This window comes from Solanum stenotomum, chromosome 9, assembly GCF_019186545.1.
Source record: "Solanum stenotomum isolate F172 chromosome 9, ASM1918654v1, whole genome shotgun sequence".
In the NCBI taxonomy this organism is placed as follows: Eukaryota; Viridiplantae; Streptophyta; class Magnoliopsida; order Solanales; family Solanaceae; genus Solanum; species Solanum stenotomum.
Genome location: NC_064290.1, coordinates 22,529,118 through 22,547,317, shown reverse-complemented (window position 1 = coordinate 22,547,317; position 18,200 = coordinate 22,529,118). Strand labels below are relative to the sequence as shown.

Genomic DNA, 18,200 nt, shown 5'->3' with positions numbered 1-18,200 from the left:
TTGTCACGATCCAAGGTGACTCCCACTCTCCATTAGGAATATTAACCATTGACAAAGAGTCAGTCTCAATAATAATCTGTTGAAAATGTTTGTCTAAACAGTATTGCAGACCCTCTCTAATTGCAATTGCCTCAACCATCAAGTTAGAAGAATCAACCAACTTCACACCCTTAGCCCCTACTAGATTACCATTATGATCTCTCACACAAAAAGCAGCAGAACTAGGACCAGGATTACCCTTGGAAGCATCTAAGACGGGTAACCCTCCTATCTTTTCTTCCTTGTTTAAAACTATAGTAAAATCACCCCCAATCAACCAAGGCCTATCAATACAATCTGCAACCTGATATAGATCCTCCCACAAGTTCAACCTCTACATAGCATCACACTTAACATATACAATTGTTTAATAAAAGCTCTGGGGCTGAGTTTGATGCTTCAAACTCAAAGTGAGTTGTTGTTTAGTATCTTTGACAATAGTGATGTCAAAGTCATGATTAGTAAAGATCCATATCTTTCCGTTGCAATTTGAATTGGCTCGTGGCATTTTTAATCTTCTCCTGTATTTATTGATATATCTAACATGCTGAAAAGGCTCAAATAATGCAACAAAAGCAAAGTGGTGAACCTTATGCAACATTTGAACCCTTTGAAAAGCTTATTGTGGCTTCACTGATCTAATATTCCAAATAAAGGCCTCCATCATTAATGAGATATAGCTTTATTTCTCTTTGGTTGAACTCTGATTGGTTGCGTACTCTCACTACTGCCCTGCTTCTTTCCTTTTCTAGTTGTCATCTCTCTCAATCTCGACTATAGGGCTTCAGATTTTTTGGGATCGTGAAGAACAACACCGTATGGGATGTCAAAACGAGGACGATGAGGTTTCATCGGGAACAAGTTCAGAGTGTCACTGGGTCTGCCGGTGGTGGCAACGGTGAACTGTGCCAATAACACTGGTGCGAAGAACCTGTACATCATTTCCGTGAGCCTGCTGTCATTGTTCGTCAGCGCAAGCCATGGTGTTAGTTTCGCTCTTTCCGTCCATCACTAGCCAAGGTTCATTTGAGTTCGAGGTCACCAGTGAAGTCGGTTGTGGTGGAATAGCATATTTCAGCTCGTCATTGTCTTAGTCGCTGCTCATAACGAGGTAAAGCACTCTTAGCTCTTTTATTGATTTAGTTTGCACTAAATGTTTGATAATGATGTGTTCTTTGATTGGTTCTAAGATTCTCTTACATGATGTGTTTAAGTCTAACTTTCATTCTTAATCTTCATCTTATTTTCATTGAAATTGGTAGTGTAGGTTTCGTTTCTAATATCACTTAGTGTCTATTTTGAAATTATTTCTCTGTTTGTAGTCTTCATAATTCATGGTCACTATGCCTGCCTCATGTTTTAGCTTGTTTCACTGGTTCATCATGATATTGTTCTGTTCTTATATTGTTGAAATAGTATTCATGCTTTCGTTATGTGTTTGGAGGGTGCCGAATGAGTTATGCAATTGCACATTCAACATATTTTGAATATAAGTTGAATTTTGAGTTTGTATTCTTTAAAGAATGTTCAAACAACTGTTCGTATCTTGTTTTAGGAGAGAAATGTCTTATACATGTCCTCTGCTGTCATACGTTGCTCATTATTTTTTTAGAGTATGAGAGTGTTGGCAGTACACTTCTATAGTATTCTTGATGGTGTTGTAATGAAGCCTTTGACATGTTTGGTATTAAATCAGATTCCTTATGTTAATATTTTCTTATATATGTGTCCAATTTAGTATTAAACATGTGTAGTTTCTTTCCCTATATGAATCCTGTTCTTCATGATTATCATTTGTACTACATCTGTAGTATATTTTTCATGTTACAGTGATATCTAGTTGAGCATGGATTATGAAGCTTAATTGTCCTTATTAATTGTAGTATTAAGTTGATAATAAGCCCCCTCCTATCTTTGTCTAAATATAAAAATCTCTATCATGATTTCAATATGTTCTTTATCTTAGTCATTTACTTGATGTTACTGCTCAATATTGCCATCCTATATATATAAATAGCTTAGTGTGAGCCCATGATCATAAGTTTGAGTGGAAGTAAGTGGATTTTATGTAGTCCTAGAGCAACTTTATAGTTTGAGTTGTAGTGATTGGATTTTATAGATTTTTTCCAGCTTCTAAGTGAAAGTTTATAGTTTAAGTTGAAATAATTGGCTTAAAAATAAAATTTTCATTTTAAGTTTATTAAAGTAAAAGAAAATTTATTAACTTTTCGCTCTAATTTTTTATGCTATTAACTTTTCCCTCTAATTTTTCTACTACGATAAAATATTCCCTCCTATTAGTAATAAGCCTCCTATTAGTAATACGAAACTCTTTTTTTAAAAAAATAACCCTAATCCTGCTTAAAGTCTATATCGCCGCAGGCCCTCAACACATTGCTCAAGCAAAGAAATTCATGGTAGCCATCTCCATCCACAGGTAATCCTAATGTACTGGTTAAATTTTTGGATGCTATACCATAAGCAGCCTTTGCATGTGAAAAGCAAAGAAAGAAAAACCACTGGAGTTCAGAAATTGTTCTTCTCGACTCCTCTCTTTTCGTTTTATTTTTAAAGATTTCATGTTTTCTTTTGGNTCCTAATGTACTGGTTAAATTTTTGGATGCTATACCATAAGCAGCCTTTGCATGTGAAAAGCAAAGAAAGAAAAACCACTGGAGTTCAGAAATTGTTCTTCTCGACTCCTCTCTTTTCGTTTTATTTTTAAAGATTTCATGTTTTCTTTTGGTTCTGGATATTAATTTTCACGTGTTGTGATCTTGATGGCTACCGTTAGCATCAACATGTAAAGGGTTAAGGAAGCTGCCAAACCTCCCTTTGTCTTGAACTGCTTGCTGCTGTAAATAAACTGCAATGCCTTCCCATTCTCAATATGGGAATTCTCTGCAAAAAATGACAATAATTGATGTTCATATAGTTACATAGGAATACATGATCTGTCGAATTATTAAAGGGGAAATAGAAACTTGATGAACACTCCAAGATGCAAAAATGAACACCACATGACTATTGGCTACAGTTTAAACAGAACAATAGTTGAATCTAATTACCCTGCTATTAGTATGTTAAGCATGACAATGGTACCTACCGCAATTCCCGCAAGCTCTCCCACCTATAGTAATAATATTTTTACCTGTATGACTGTGACTTTTCTGGGAATCTGCCTGATCCATTTGTTCTTGAGGTGTCTTAGGTCTCTCCTCATTGTTTGTATTATTTTTGTTATACTTCTTTTTTTGAGTTTTCCACTGTTCTTCCTGCTAATTTGGCTTTTCTTCTTGGTAAATCTCTCTTCTGGCATATTCTATATTAGACTTCAGCTAACCTAGGAAGAATATGAAAAGTTTTAGTTTGACAGTCATATGAACAGTTATTGTATGAACAACAAACCTATAATTGCAGGTAAGTATTGTACTCCCAACAAACCTAGGAAAAATGATACCTAGTTATGGTATGACATTATTTGTTTCATTTTAGTTTTTAAAAGCTTTGTCATTTATATATTGAAACAACAAGAACCAAGTAAATTCCGACATATAATGCAAGACGTCTTATTTGTTAAGTCAGCTTGGTCACTTTGCCTAGTTGACTTCTTTTATCCAGCAATTTAGATGCATCATGTACAAGTCTTGGAGAAGAACCTGTAATGATGTACCATTACCTTTGTCTTCATTGTTCTGTTAGATTCACCTTTTGTTTCTCTTCCTCTTCTCTTTTACTACTTGATTTACTTGAGGTGAGTATATTACCTCAAGTACTAATAATTTCACATGACTAGCCTTTATACATTATATTGATTTGTTGAAATTTAACTATTGATTTGCAGTTTGAAGATTACAAAGAAAGCAACCGTAGTGGAAGAACATTGATATCAATTTCAGGACTCTTTGTGTGGACTTTGCAGGTTAGTATGTGTTTGGTTGTTTTCTTTAATAGTATGGAGGTATTAGTCTTTAATAGTATGAGGGTATAATTCTTGTTTGTTATATGTATAGGTTATATACTTAATGGATAAAAGTGGATAAATATATTGAATAGGCTTGATCCTTTATATGAGAATGGAGCCAAAGAGTTTCTTCATTTTGCATCATTAGATAGGCCAGATGCATCTGCAATATTGTGTCCATGTCGAAAGTGTCGTAATATGAAATTTGTTCAAAAAGTTTTGATTGTTGAACATATTGTGGTTGATGGATTTCTAACTAGTTACACTGGTTGGATTTATCATGGTGAGGAGCTATTTTCATCAAAATTGGTCAATCAGTTAGATAAAGGTGATGAGGTGCAAGACATGTTACATGAAGCATTTGGAATTCCTCCTACATCTTTTGTTGATATGGACACTAGTGCTGAAGGATTTGATGGGTCAAATCAACATAACATGGGTTTTGATAAGAAGACTGAAGAATTCTTTCGCTTACTGAAAGAAGCTGTACGCGAGTTATATCCTGGAAGCAAGTATTCACTACTTTTGTTTCTTGTTCGTCTATTACACTTAAAGTGTCTCAATGGATGGAGTAACAAATCATTTTCCATGCTATTAGAGTTGTTAAAAGATGTGCTTCCAGAAGGTGAAACATTGCCCAAGTCCTTTTATGATTCAAAGAAGATTATTAAAGATTTAGGACTTGAATATAAAAAGATACATGCATGTCCAAATGATTGTATGATTTATTGAATGAGATGAAAGATAGAACGTCTTGTAAGTTTTGCAAAGCTCCACGATACAAACAGTTCAAAGGTGCATCAGTTAATTCCAGTTCAGAAACATCAAAAATTCCATCAAAGTTGTTTAGATATTTTCCATTAATACCACGACTTCAAAGACTATTTATGTCGGCTAAAACATCTACTCAAATGAGATGGCATGCGGAAGGTCGCACTAGAATGGGGTAATGCGACATCCTGCTGACAGTATTGCTTGGAGGAAATTTGATGAAGCACATACATATTTTGCTCGAGATCCTCGAAATGTTAGACTTGGATTGGCTTCAGATGGCTTTAGTCCATTTAAGTCTATGTCTATCTCACATAGCACATGGCCTGTTATCTTGATTCCATATAATTTGCCACCATGGTTGTGCATGAAACAACCATATATGATATTATCAACTATTATTGATGGTCCTCGTGCACCAGGTAATGATATTGATGTCTATCTACAACCCTTAGTTAATGAGTTAAAAGACTTGTGAGTTGGTGTTGCCACTTATGACATATCAAACAATCACATGTTTCAAATGCGTGCAGCATTGCTTTGGACAATTAGTGATTTTCCAGGGTTAGATAACTTATCAGGATATGGTGTGAAAACTAGATATGCTTGTCCATGTTGTCTTACCAAAACTAGATATACAAGATTGAAAAATGGGCGAAAATATTGTTTCATGTCTCATAGACAATGGTTATCTCATGGACACAAGTTTCGAAAAGATAAAGTGGCATTCAATGGCCATGTGGAGTTAGATGGAGCACCTAAATGGTTGACGGGAATTGAGATTCTTAAGCAATTGAATAATGTTAAAAACAAGTTTGGTAAAGATCTATTGGCCAAATCTCGTAAAAGGAAATGGGATGATGTTGATAAATTGGTGCAAAATATATGGAACAAAAAGAGCATATTTTTTGAGTTGGAATACTGGAAAGACAATATGATTCGTCATAATCTTGATACGATGCATATTGAAAAGAATGTCTTTGACAATATATTTTGAACATTATTGAATGTTGATAGAAAATGAAAAGATAATTTAAACTCCCGTTTAGATTTACAAGAGATGGGGATCCGAAAAGCTTTGCATCCTAAGAAAAAGGCTAATGGAAAATATTATCTTCCTCCTGCATGTTTCACATTGAGTAACACACAAAAAGACATCCTCTTACAAGTGTTAAAATATGTGAAAGTGCCAGACGGATATGCTTCTAATATCTCAAGTTGTGTTGATCTCAAGCAACGCACAATGCATGGGTTGAAGAGTCATGACTGCCATATTTTAATGCAACAACTCCTTCCTATTGCCTTGCGGAATCTCTTGCCAGTGAATGTACTTAAGCCATTGATTGAATTAAGTAATTTCTTTAGGGGCATTTGTTCAAAAGATCTGAAGATAGGTGACTTAGAAAAACTCCAAGATCGAGTTGCAATAACTCTATGTCATTTGAAGAGAATATTTCCTCCATCTTTCTTTGATATCATGGAACATCTACTTATCCATTTGGCTGAAGAAGCAATGTTGAGAGGACCTTCACAATATCGCTCAATGTGATTTATCGAACGGTATCATTTTGTTATTTTTTTATCATACTTACAAGAAATTGTATTTGTATTCTAAAAATTGTCTATTTTAGGTTCTTGCTTTGTCTTAAAAACTACGTAAGGAATAGACGTTATCCAGAAGGTGCTATTGCAGAGGGACGTTGGATAGACGAGTTAATGACATTTTGCTCATGGTATTTAGATGACGTCGAGACTAAGTCTAATCCACCTTTAAGAAATGATGTTTTATCTAATGAAACGACAGACCAAGAGGGTCGTCGATCAAGTAGAGAGAAAAGATTTAAGCTTGATGACACTACACGTGCTCAGGCCCACATATATGTTTTATTTAATTCTACATCCACAACTTCATATCGTGAGTAAGTATTAAATCATAATTTATACTTAGTAATTTATTATTAAATAATTTTCTTTCAATTTGTTATTAAATAGTTATGTCTTTTACTTCCGTAGTGAACATATAAAAGAAATCAAGAAGGAAAATCCTCGTCTATCAAGACATAATGTGAATCGAATTCATAATGAAAGATTTCAACTATGGTTTAGAAATCATGTAAGTATCAACTAGCTAAAATATTTGCTCATATATTACTATATAGGTAATTATAACTTTTAGATCACATCTTTATTTTTGAATGCTAGGTCGAGAAGATGCATATGGCTGGTGAAAAAATATCCGAGGATATTCAAACTTTAGCTATTGGCCCATTAATACAAGCAAAAAGAATGACTGGTTATATATGTGATGGAGTTAGATACTTAACAGAGTCTCGTGATGTTAAGAGAAAAACTCAAAATAGTGGTATTATGTTAAAGGCTATCACTCAAAGTTATGCAAGCACAAAAGATAAAAATCCCATATTGGCAGAGGTTTCTTTTTATGGAATCCTCACAGACATAATTGAGTTATATTATTCGAAGAATCTCAAGTTTGTATTGTTTAAATGTAAATGGGTGAACAATATCAAGGGGTTTATTGAGAAAGATGATTATGGATTTACTCTTGTGAATTTTAATCATCTACTCTATACAAGACATCAGTTATCAGATGAACCATTCATCTTTGCTTCTCAAGCTCAACAAGTGTTTTATGTCGATCATCCTATGGAAAAGGAGTGGCGAATGGTTGTTAAACTTAAGCCAAGAGGTTTTTATGATTTAGGTGATGACACACCAACAATTGAGCATAAGGAAGGACATATGGAGTTGTGGCCTGAACAACAATTGGATGACACAATATTTGAAACTGAAAAAGACATTGAATGGGTTAGAGAAGGTGTACCAGGATTAGAAATTGACCCAGAAACTTTGGAAAGAAATGAAGCATATGATGAAGATGACAACATATCTTAGTTTTTGTTACTATAGTAGTATAATCACTATTTCAGTACAATTGATTTTTGAACAATAATGACTTTGATGTTTTTACTCTTCATTCAACTGTTAAAATCTCATATGTTTATATATCTTATTATTTGACATGATAGTTAGATATTATTTTATACTTTTATATAGTAGAAACTATTTTAAATTAGGCAGGATTCATAGTTGCTGAGGAACTTCGTTGAAATGGCAAGAAAAAGACAGAGAAATTCTAGTCAAGGTGAACTTTTATATGATTCTTCGGAGCAACAAAAACAACAAATCGGAAGTATGTCAATGCCTCAACCGCCCCAAAATTGGCCATAAAATGAAAGAGATGAATCACATGATACAAAAAATCTTCCGGGTATTAAATATCATGATATTTATTCTTCCTTTCATAGTTTAAAGTAGTTAGATAATTTTTATATAAATAATAAATTTGCCTCTTTTTATCTTTGATTATTTATAGATTCTGAGCAGCAAAAATAACAAATCGGAAGTATGTCAATGCCTCAACCGCCCCAAAATTGGCCACAAAATGAAAGAGATGAATCACATGATACAAAAACTTTTCCAGGTATTAAATATCATGATATTTATTCTTCCTTTCATAGTATAAAGTAGTTGGATAATTTTTATATAAATAAAATATATGCCTCTTTTTATTTTTGATTATTTATAGATTCAAAGCAACAAGAAAAACAAATCGGAAGTAAGTCAATGCCTCAACCGCCCCAAAATTGGTCACAAAATGAAAGAGATGAATCACATGATACAAAAAATCTTCTAGGTATCAAATCTCATGATATTTATTCTTCCTTTCATAGTATAATGTAGTTAGATAATTTTTATATAAATAATAAATTTGCCTCTTTTTATCTTTGATTATTTATAGATTCTAATGAGAGTGAAGAGCAATCTAAGCGAACTAGGGGTCCCACTATGATGCACTCGGGATGGGGGAAAGATGGTGGAAATTTACATATTGAATTGAATGAACATGGTCAAGTTATTGGGTCAGAAGGAACTAGATTGAGTTCAAAACTTGGTGTGCTAGCACGAAATGGCATCTTAGCGCCACTTAATCATAAAGATTGGAGGCTTGTACCTAGTAGGTACAAGGATAGAATATGGGCTCATATCAAGGTTCTTAGTATACACAAAACCTATATACTAAGATGTTTTTGTTTTTATATTTTATTTTATAAATGAGTTGTGTATTAAATATATGTACAGGAAAATACTGACGCAACTGATGACATGAAGCGCATACTGATGATGTCATTTGGATCTAAATGGAAAGAATCAAAGCATGAAGCAAAAATTATTGGATATGACCCATATAACACTGATATTGAGCGTTTAGCGCATTGTCCAGATAGAGTTGAAGAAGATCAGTGGCGTTCATTAGTTCATTATTGGAGCTCAAAAGAAGCAAAGGTATGTGCTAGATTTCTATTTCTGCATTTGCTCTACTAAATGAGAATTTCATAGAAGTTGTCATAAATTATTAAAGTTGTGTTTTCCCTGATTATACTTCTTATTGTAGAACAACTAGAAGTTCTTTCTGATTTGTCCCTTTCTTCTAATTGGCAGAAATAATGTTGTTGTACATGTCCAGTTTGCCAACCTGCACAAAATGTTCTTGTATAGAAATTGATTGCACTTTGTGAAACTCAACTATGCTGCTTTTTTATATTTTTTCTTGGCTATTTATTTTATATATTCAAGATTGCGCATGTCCTCTTATATATTGTTGTGTTCAAATTTCTAGCAAAAGAGTGAGAGAAACAAAGAAAGTCGAAAAAAATTAACTATGCCACACATATCAGGGAGAAAAAGTCATTCTCAAATTATAAACGATGTACGAAGTAATCACTATTTATTTTCCATAACTTATATATTAAATAATACTTATCGTGAATATTTAATGTCAATCTCTTACTATTCAAACAGATGACAAAGATGAATAATGGTGTAAAGCCAACTCGTATTGAGGTGTTAAAAAAAACTCACATTAGAGCAAATAAACAACCAGTAAATGAGATAGCTGGTGAAGTTATGGTAAACTCTTACTCTTTAAAAATATATAGGTACTTTCTTTCTATTACATTTTTTTTTAAAACTTCTCATTACTTTACCTTTCTTTCAAAAAGAAACAAATGGATGATCTTGCCGAGGTGTATCCTGAGTTGAATGTCCTTGGAAGTGCTCCTAATGATGTGTACTCCCAAGTAATGGGATTAGACACTCATGGAATTGTCCGAACTCTAGGAAAAGGAGCATCTCCTAGCTTAGTAAATGGCCCCGTATATAAACGATCTCAAGCTGAAAAAAGAGATTTTGATACAAGGGTTGAGATGGAAGTTCAAAAAGCTACCTCAGCTACGAAAATTGAGATGACAGAGAAGATGTATGAAGCAAAAAAAGAGATGGAAGCGATGGATAAAAAGTTGTTAGAAGCGAAAGAGGAAGCAAAAGAGAATAACAAAGTGATGGAGCGAAAATTATCAGAAGCAAAAATGGATATGGAAGAAATTATAGCGGATAAAGTGAAGGAAGGAATACAAGCATATGTAGAGTCTTTGGGAATTAATATTGATGCAAATTTAAAATCAGAGCAGGTAAAATAATTGTGTTGCTCACAAAAAATTACTTCTTTTAGATGAAAACTTAGTTTCTCTTAATTATAATAGTCTTCCTCTTTTGGAATAGGTTCCTGATAATCCACTTGAAGATTGTCAACAACCATCATCACTTGTTCCAGGTGTTCACACAAGAAAGGTTAGAGAAAATTTCATTAAAATTTTGAATTTTATTTTAATTGCGTAAATCCCAACATTTATATGATCATGAGATCAACTAATTCCTCTTTCTTGTTTAATATGGATTAATAGACAAACTGTTAATTGCGTGTCATGTACACATAAACAGTCTAAGTGATCATCTTTTTCTTTTGGTTGTTGTTGTTGTTATTTTTTAGTTGGTATAGTGGAATAAATTGTGTTAATTTATCATATTATTTCTAGTTTTCACCACAAAAGCTAAAACGCCTAATCGTACACACTCCAAATAGAAGCCTCGAAACCCGAACCAAACATCATTCTTAACCAAAAGGACCTAACTGTAGCTGATGGAACTGATGGAATTTTGATCCGACATCAGAATCTTTGGATGTTGACAAAAGTCAACTCTTTCATGCATTAAGCCTCCAAAATTGAAAAACTTGCACCAAAGACTATGTGTCCTGATCATACTTATCCTCAGAATGTATCATTTCATAATCTATATTTATGGTGTTGCTATGTTCATATTGACCAACTGGAACCTGTACCTCTTGCCCGTTATTCTCTTCTGTCCCTGCTGCTTGTTGTTGCCTTCTTTTGATCGCATCTCTCTTTTTTCGCTTAGTTTGCCCTGAGATTTGTTGTTGATAGTTTGCCCTTGCTTTGTGCCCCCACTATCTTGTATGTTCTGCTCCTATTCTCTCTAATGAATATTCTTTTTTCTGATTCTTTTTTTAAGTGTTATGAGAAGTATTAAAATTACCCTGTTGATCATTCTGTTTACTGTGTCCCTGACCGGAAACCTTTCCCTGATGGATGAGTTGATTGTGCTCGTTCTCTTGTGTGGTCTTATGAGAAGTGGTTGTAGAATCTCTAGGGTCTTTCTTAGGGTCACTGTGTAAATTCTCATGTGTATCATGATGCAGAAACCCCCCTTTGGATACCCCTTCCTGCAAGTTAGTAAAATTCTCCTTCAACCCTCCATCCAACACTCCAACAACTTCCACAACAGTTAAACAATTATCTAAAGGGGTGAGGGGTAATGGGAGCATTGATTCAATACCTGTGATCTTAGAGGCCTTTGTATTTCCTTCTTTGTCCATGCCTGCAAGTACATTAGGCATAGAGGGAGGATTTTGGGATATAGGAATTGGTAACACATAATCGGTTTAAAATGTAGGCACCATATCAAAACCATTTATTATTGTAGTGATGAAGTGGTTTCCTGAATCTGCCAACTCCCATGTCATACAGGCAGCTGCACAACACTAACACAGTAACGATAAAGGAAGGAAAAACACATCAGGACATTGGAATTCATAGGCAAAGATGTAAGAGATGCTAATTTATCAAGGAGACACTAGAAATGTATCCGATATTAAAATTGTAGGCACGAATCAAAATGGAAAAGAAACTATGATATTATACAACCTCAACATATCCAAAATCATTAGAGTAGCAATTCTAGAACACATGTCATTTTCTCAATTTTATAAATACCAAAAAATCAAAATGACAGAATCAACAGATCACCAAACGAATAAAGATAGAATAACTGGTGCAAATAGTTTAGAGTACTAAACTACTAATAGAGCATAAAAAGAAGTATAAAGTCTAAACCAGGTAGAGAAGTCCACTTCCTTCCTTATATAGGACCACAATCAAGTAAAGGAGATAGAAGATTTCACTTTCTTCTTGGTCAAGGGATAGAGATGTAGACTTTTTCAAGGATTTCACTTGTTTGCCTGTGTTTTCCCAGCCGCTGCCTTGTCTTCATTATGATTTTTACCTGTACTTGGACTGTTTGGCAGATCTGGTTCAACAAGATCAACATAAGAGCTATGTGTAATAATATTTTTACCTGTATGACTGTGACTTTTCTGGGAATTGCTTGTGCAGCTTCAATTAAGTTTGTTTAATATTCCTGTGCTTAACTCTACATACTTAAATATGAGTCTAATCTATGTTAGCAGACCTAACCAACAGTTGCTGAGAATGTGCTAACCAAAGTTGGCTTTATCCTTAAAGAGTACCAATTTGGTGAAGTACTTTGCCTCTGGGCTACTTCAATTGTTATATTCGAGAAGCAGATATTAGTTGTTGCTAAAGCATTTCTGATGCAAAATACCTTGTCTGAATTTCCAAAAATTGTGAACCAATTACAAATCGAAGTTGCAGATGCCTGATGGTTACCTGTGCTGTAGATAGAGCTTTACTTAGGGTCGATTACAATTCTTTGATTGACTTTTGTTGTCCTTTGCCTACTCTCTTTTTGATTCTTTGACTCTATGCGTAAAGTCAAGTCGTGGTGTAGCTATTGTTTTTCTTTATCATTGGTTCAATCAGTCGAGGATGTACGAACTTGGTTGCCCTTCAAATGATAGACAGTTCGTCACATAATATTAATTGTGTTATTGCAATAGCTTTGGTTCTTCTTTAATACTAATTATTAGCTTGTTGTTATCTCTTGAATTTATTGGATTATGGTAAAATAATCTCTGCAACGTAGGACGAGACACCTTCACAAACATTAGTCATTGTCCTCGTTTATGTTTGAGCTTCTAATCCAAGTCCAATTGAAAAAGAAGATAATTTAGTTCTGCTTCAGGAATTGTTGATGAGTAATTCACTTTTCTCAATACAAACATATAAGCTGCTTTGTTTGGGTATTTTAAACCACATAAATAATGAACATAATCCTCGGGTTTGATGTCATAGAATAAGCCTAGATCACCTCATGTGCTGCTGGAACAACCTGTGGTTCGGCAGAGATATTGAACCCTCGCAATTCATCGTTCATGAGTATCATTCCAGCACCACTAGCATTCTTCACATGATGTCCCTTATCAATTCTAGTAACATTACCATCAGATATACACAATACAAATTTTCCTTTGACATTCATATTCTCCAGTGCCTCTACGCTGCAAAATGCATCATTGACATTTCTAATAAGTGGTAACAGTGTCTCGGAGAAGTCTTTGGGTTGGAATCCTGATTCCTCATCAATTTCTTTTCCATCACCAAGACATACTGTGGCTCTTAGTTTTCTATCAGTAGTGCTTGCACCAATGGTGAGAAGCCATGGATATCAATTATTTACAGTGCCTGGCAGTGGACCTGTATTGCCAGCTGAACAACTAACAATTAATTTGTTGATTCTCTTGTTGCTTTTTTTTATTTTCCTTCCGGAAAAATTGGCACACTTATGTATTCAATGAAATGTTAAGTTTTGTATTTCATAAAGTATCAAAATAATCAATTTAATGTTTTTTCTCAGGCTAACATGATCAAGAAGACTGGAACTAGCGTAGTTGGCACAAATAAAAAGAAGTGGGTATGTTTGAAAAAAACTACAAGATCTTTCTTTTCTTTCAAAAGGAGGAAAATTTCATGTATATAATTACTGCTTTTGCATCAATTCCTTAATATTTTTGTTTTTAGAAAAATTCAATTAGTCATTTTTGATATCCCAATTTGTTCTAGTTAATGGGGATCTAATTTCTATTATCATATAGTTATAAATTTTCTTATGTGCATTTCTTGTGCAGAATTTTTAAGGAAATTGAGGTCAAGTATCAACTTCAACATGCTCGACTTTTGGATTGATGATTTCATAAAGATTTATTGCAAATTTACTGGAGATTTTAATTCCATTTGAATTAGAAGTTAATTAGTTGGTTTTATGTTGAGATTATTACATTTAGTTAGATCTCAATTTTACTTGAGATAGAAAAGATAATTTGTTTTGACATTGTTTACTTTTACAGGAAACTTATTATGTTGCTATTTTGTTCTTTGATTATAATATTAGAAAATATTTGCTTTATATAATATTTCTTGGTTATCATGAAGAAGATAGTTTTGAATGCACAGATTGTTTGTATGTATTTGTGTCTTGAGAAAAACTATATATAGATTTTTCTGGGATGTTTAAAGAAGCTTGGTAACGACATTAGAATATTAATATGACATTTAGCAAAATATAAAATAATGTCACCAATTTTTATGACATTTAATAATAGCATTTGTTGACATTAACTCAAGTGTCAGAAATTTCAATGTGACATTTATAAAATGTCACAAGTATGTGTCTTGAAATTTGTTTTCCCAACATTTAATCTAAATGTCAGAAAGTTTAAGTGACATTTCATAAATGTCGAAAAAATAAATGTCATTTATCTCATATCGACATTTACTTAAATGTCAAAAATAAATGTCATATATTTCATACCGACATTTACGTAAACGTCAAAAATAAATGTCATATATCTCATACCAACATTTACCTAATTATCGAAAATAAATGTCATATATATCTCATATCGACATTTACCTAAATGTCGAAAATAAATGTCATATATCTAATACTGACATTTACCTAAATGTCGAAAATAAATGTCATATATCTCATATTGACATTCACCTAAATGTCAAAAATAAATGTCATATATTTCTTATCGACATTCATATAAATGTCAACAAATAAATGTCGTAATAATCTTACCAACATTTACATATATGTTGCAAAGTAAATGACGCAAATTCTTTCAACATTTACCTAAATGTCACAAAATCTTCCCAACAATTACCTAAATGTCGAAAAAATCCCCGACACTAAAATTTACGACATTTGGTCCAAATGTAAAATAAATGTCGGTAAACAAATTTGTGACATTTAAACATCATAATACGACATTTAGAAAATGTCGTTGTATCGCCACTTTCTTGTACTGAATGGTTATTGCATTATCCCTCCTCGAACAAGCTGGTCACACCTTTGTTGACTGAATCTAGACTCCGATAGAAATATTGTAGCAACACATTGTTCAGGAGTCCATGAGTTGGACATCGGAGCATAAACTTTTGAAATCTCAACCATGTCTCATGAATAGGTTCACCATCTACTCACATAAAGTTCTAAATATCGTCCCTCAATTTCACCATCTTCGAGGGCGGGAAAACCTTACGTAAAAAGCCTTGGTCAGCCTTCCCAAAAAGTGATTGTATTTTTTAGCAACTCAGCCAACTACTTCGTTGCCTCCTCCATTAGAGAAAAGGGAAACAAACAAAGTCGAACAGACTCTTGCGTGATATTCCCTAAGGAGAACGAACCACATACATCCACAAAGTTCCAAATATGGTCATGGGGATCCTTATGAACCAGCCCTCCAAATAAACCCTTAATTTTCAACAGCTGCAACATAGTGCCAGTCACGTGAAATACCACATTGCCCACAACCGGAGGAAATTGAATAGCACCTGCGATTGCCAAATGATCTTCATTGGCATCATGCAAGTTACCGATGTCATTATTGTGTCCAAGCTGGCTAGTGTTGCTCCCATTAAAACTCATTTCGTCACCTGTTCAAGAGCAACCAACAACTAACAAAACTAAATTGATTCAAATACAACACAATCAATTCACAAATAAACTTCACTAAAAGAATTCCAAACACTACTCCCCGGCAGCGGCGTCATTTTTGATAACACTCAACTACACTTCATCTAATTCAAACTGTAGGTGGTCGCAATAAAGTATAAATCCAATGAAGAGTTGGGGTCGATCCCACATGGAGTGATACAATAGATAATTTAATTATGAAGTGAAATGAATGTTCTAGTCAGTTATAGGAATAGACATTTTCGAAACAATTAAATTAAATTACAGGGGTTTGACAACTAGTGTCAATTGGAAGTGACAATTATCAACTATGAAACCAGGGGTTTAATCAAGTAGAGAGGGATCCTTGGGGATGCGATCAATTAATTGCCAATTTCGCTATACGAGTTATTATTATTTACTAAAAACCGTTGAATTTGAATGGGTAGGCTAGGCTTTAAGTGTAACAACCATTTCTCAATCAACTATTACGAATCAAGTGAGTTCTCTCGAACCTCGATAAGCCTAACAAATACGAACAACCCAAAACCTCAATTATCTACTATCTCGAGCTAGATTGGTAGGATTTAGTTTAGACCCACTTTCTCAAGTTGAATCCATAAAAACCTAATCACTATAATCATTGATTGATAGTCTTAATTCTAAAACTTCTTTCTCAAGCAAGCATAGAATACTAAGCTAGATCTGTATTTACAACTACAATTAAAGAATGAAAACTAAACTATCAATTGAACCCACTTCAAATCAACAATTAAATCATTAAATACTAACACCCATAAGCTAATTGAAACAATTAATCACATAATCACACCCCCAAGAATGGGGCTTTTAGCCAAATATTATAACAAGCACGAAAGTGTTACCAACTATGTTCTCCATCAATTTGGGTAACAAATTGCAGGTCTTCATAATGTTCAAAATGAGTTCAAAATCCAAACCCAACTCTAAATTTTTACTCAAAAACTCTAAGAACAATGTTAGGGATCAAAAACCCAATGTAGAAACTCTCAAAAACTAAGAGATAAGTTCAAAACTTTGGAACTATTGAAAATGTTTTAAAAATCACATTTATACTTTCCCAAATTTTTGGTTTTGGAGCCATTCGATGGAAGTAATCGAGCATCGCCGACCAGGTCGGTTATGCGCCAAATGTCCCTTTCCATCACCTTCTTGACTTGAATCTTCACCATTCTTTATCTATAACTTTAGGCGATCAGGATCTCCACTGCTGATCCAATCGGCGGTTAGTCGAAATGCCATTTCCATTAATGGGTTGGCTTTTTCCCAGGGCTAGCACGTTGTAACTTTAAGCGAGCTGAAGGGCCACTCGGTGAGTCGCCGAGTGGTCTTGGCGATCGTGAGCCTTGCTTTTCTTCAACTATTTCAGCTTTTATGCTCTTTTTTGCCCTGTAATGTCCTTGCTTTGCTCTTTTGCCTTCATAGCTGCAAATAAGCACTTTAACATCAGTTTAGAGCATAAAATAGGCATTTAGGACCCTAAAACTCTAGATATCTAGCCTTAAATGAGTCAAAATCCTGACTCATCAACACACCCAACTTAAACTTTTTCTTGTCCTCAAGAAAAACACAAAATCAATGTCTACCAATAGTGCTACTCAAGACTCAACATGAATGCACACAATAGGTTCAAACTACCCATGCAATGTTCAATTATGCACTACAAGTTTCAAACTGTGATTAGCCATCATCAAATAGAACTCAAGCTCATAATGCTTGCTTAAAATGCAAGTTCAAGCTTAACAAAAGCATTTGAATGCCCTCATACCAAGAATGATTCCATGCTTACACAAGGCTCATCAAAATTTTAGAATTAAGGAATCAAAAACAACTCTCACACTCTCAAAGGTAAACACATGCATGACTCTACCTATAGGCTTGCTTGTATTTTTCAACCAATATGACTTTCAGCTAACTTAAAGTCACAAAGGTTATTCATGGCTTGTAATGGGGCTAAGGGTAAAGGTATGACCATTTTTGCTTAGTGTCTTCCACCTTCATAAAGCATGGCCTACATTTCACTATTTCTCTTTTTATTTCACTATTTTTGATTTTTAACAATCCACCTTATGTTCTATTAAGCATGACTCATTGGACACCCCATTTCTTTTCTCCACTGTACAAACTTTATTTCAACAATTCCTTTCTTTATTGATCTTTTTTTATTTCTCGTGTTTTCTTTTACATAAAGGGGTTCCATCTTGGCGAATTTCTCAAACTTCTTACTTTTGGCCTAATTTTACTTATTCAAAAAGGACCAATGCTCCATGAAGCTTTTAGGTGGGACGGTAAG

At 33.9% G+C, this 18,200-nt stretch overlaps 2 protein-coding genes across 4 annotated transcripts; both read left to right on the top strand.

The window, feature by feature from the left end:
* The first annotated feature begins 877 nt into the window (after positions 1 to 877).
* LOC125877952 (uncharacterized) lies at positions 878 to 14,319 on the top strand. 3 transcript variants are annotated; one of them, XM_049559243.1, is made up of 10 exons: positions 878 to 1,150; positions 3,884 to 3,961; positions 7,874 to 7,937; positions 8,169 to 8,276; positions 8,595 to 8,845; positions 8,936 to 9,139; positions 9,856 to 10,323; positions 10,415 to 10,483; positions 13,766 to 13,822; positions 14,037 to 14,319. In XM_049559243.1, the coding sequence occupies exons 4-10, from the start codon at positions 8,201 to 8,203 to the stop codon at positions 14,043 to 14,045; spliced, it is 1,134 nt and encodes a 377-aa protein (XP_049415200.1). In that variant the 5' UTR covers positions 878 to 1,150; positions 3,884 to 3,961; positions 7,874 to 7,937; positions 8,169 to 8,200; the 3' UTR covers positions 14,046 to 14,319. The 3 variants fall into 3 exon arrangements, with proteins under 3 accessions (XP_049415200.1, XP_049415199.1, XP_049415201.1); XM_049559242.1 differs by lacking the exon at positions 14,037 to 14,319 and having other exon boundaries at positions 7,874 to 8,063; positions 13,766 to 14,018; XM_049559244.1 differs by lacking the exons at positions 8,169 to 8,276; positions 14,037 to 14,319 and having other exon boundaries at positions 7,874 to 8,063; positions 13,766 to 14,018.
* LOC125877953 (uncharacterized) lies at positions 6,785 to 7,850 on the top strand. Its single transcript, XM_049559245.1, has 2 exons — positions 6,785 to 6,887; positions 6,977 to 7,850. The coding sequence occupies exon 2, from the start codon at positions 6,986 to 6,988 to the stop codon at positions 7,685 to 7,687; it is 702 nt and encodes a 233-aa protein (XP_049415202.1). The 5' UTR covers positions 6,785 to 6,887; positions 6,977 to 6,985; the 3' UTR covers positions 7,688 to 7,850.
* Positions 14,320 to 18,200: the final 3,881 nt, after the last annotated feature.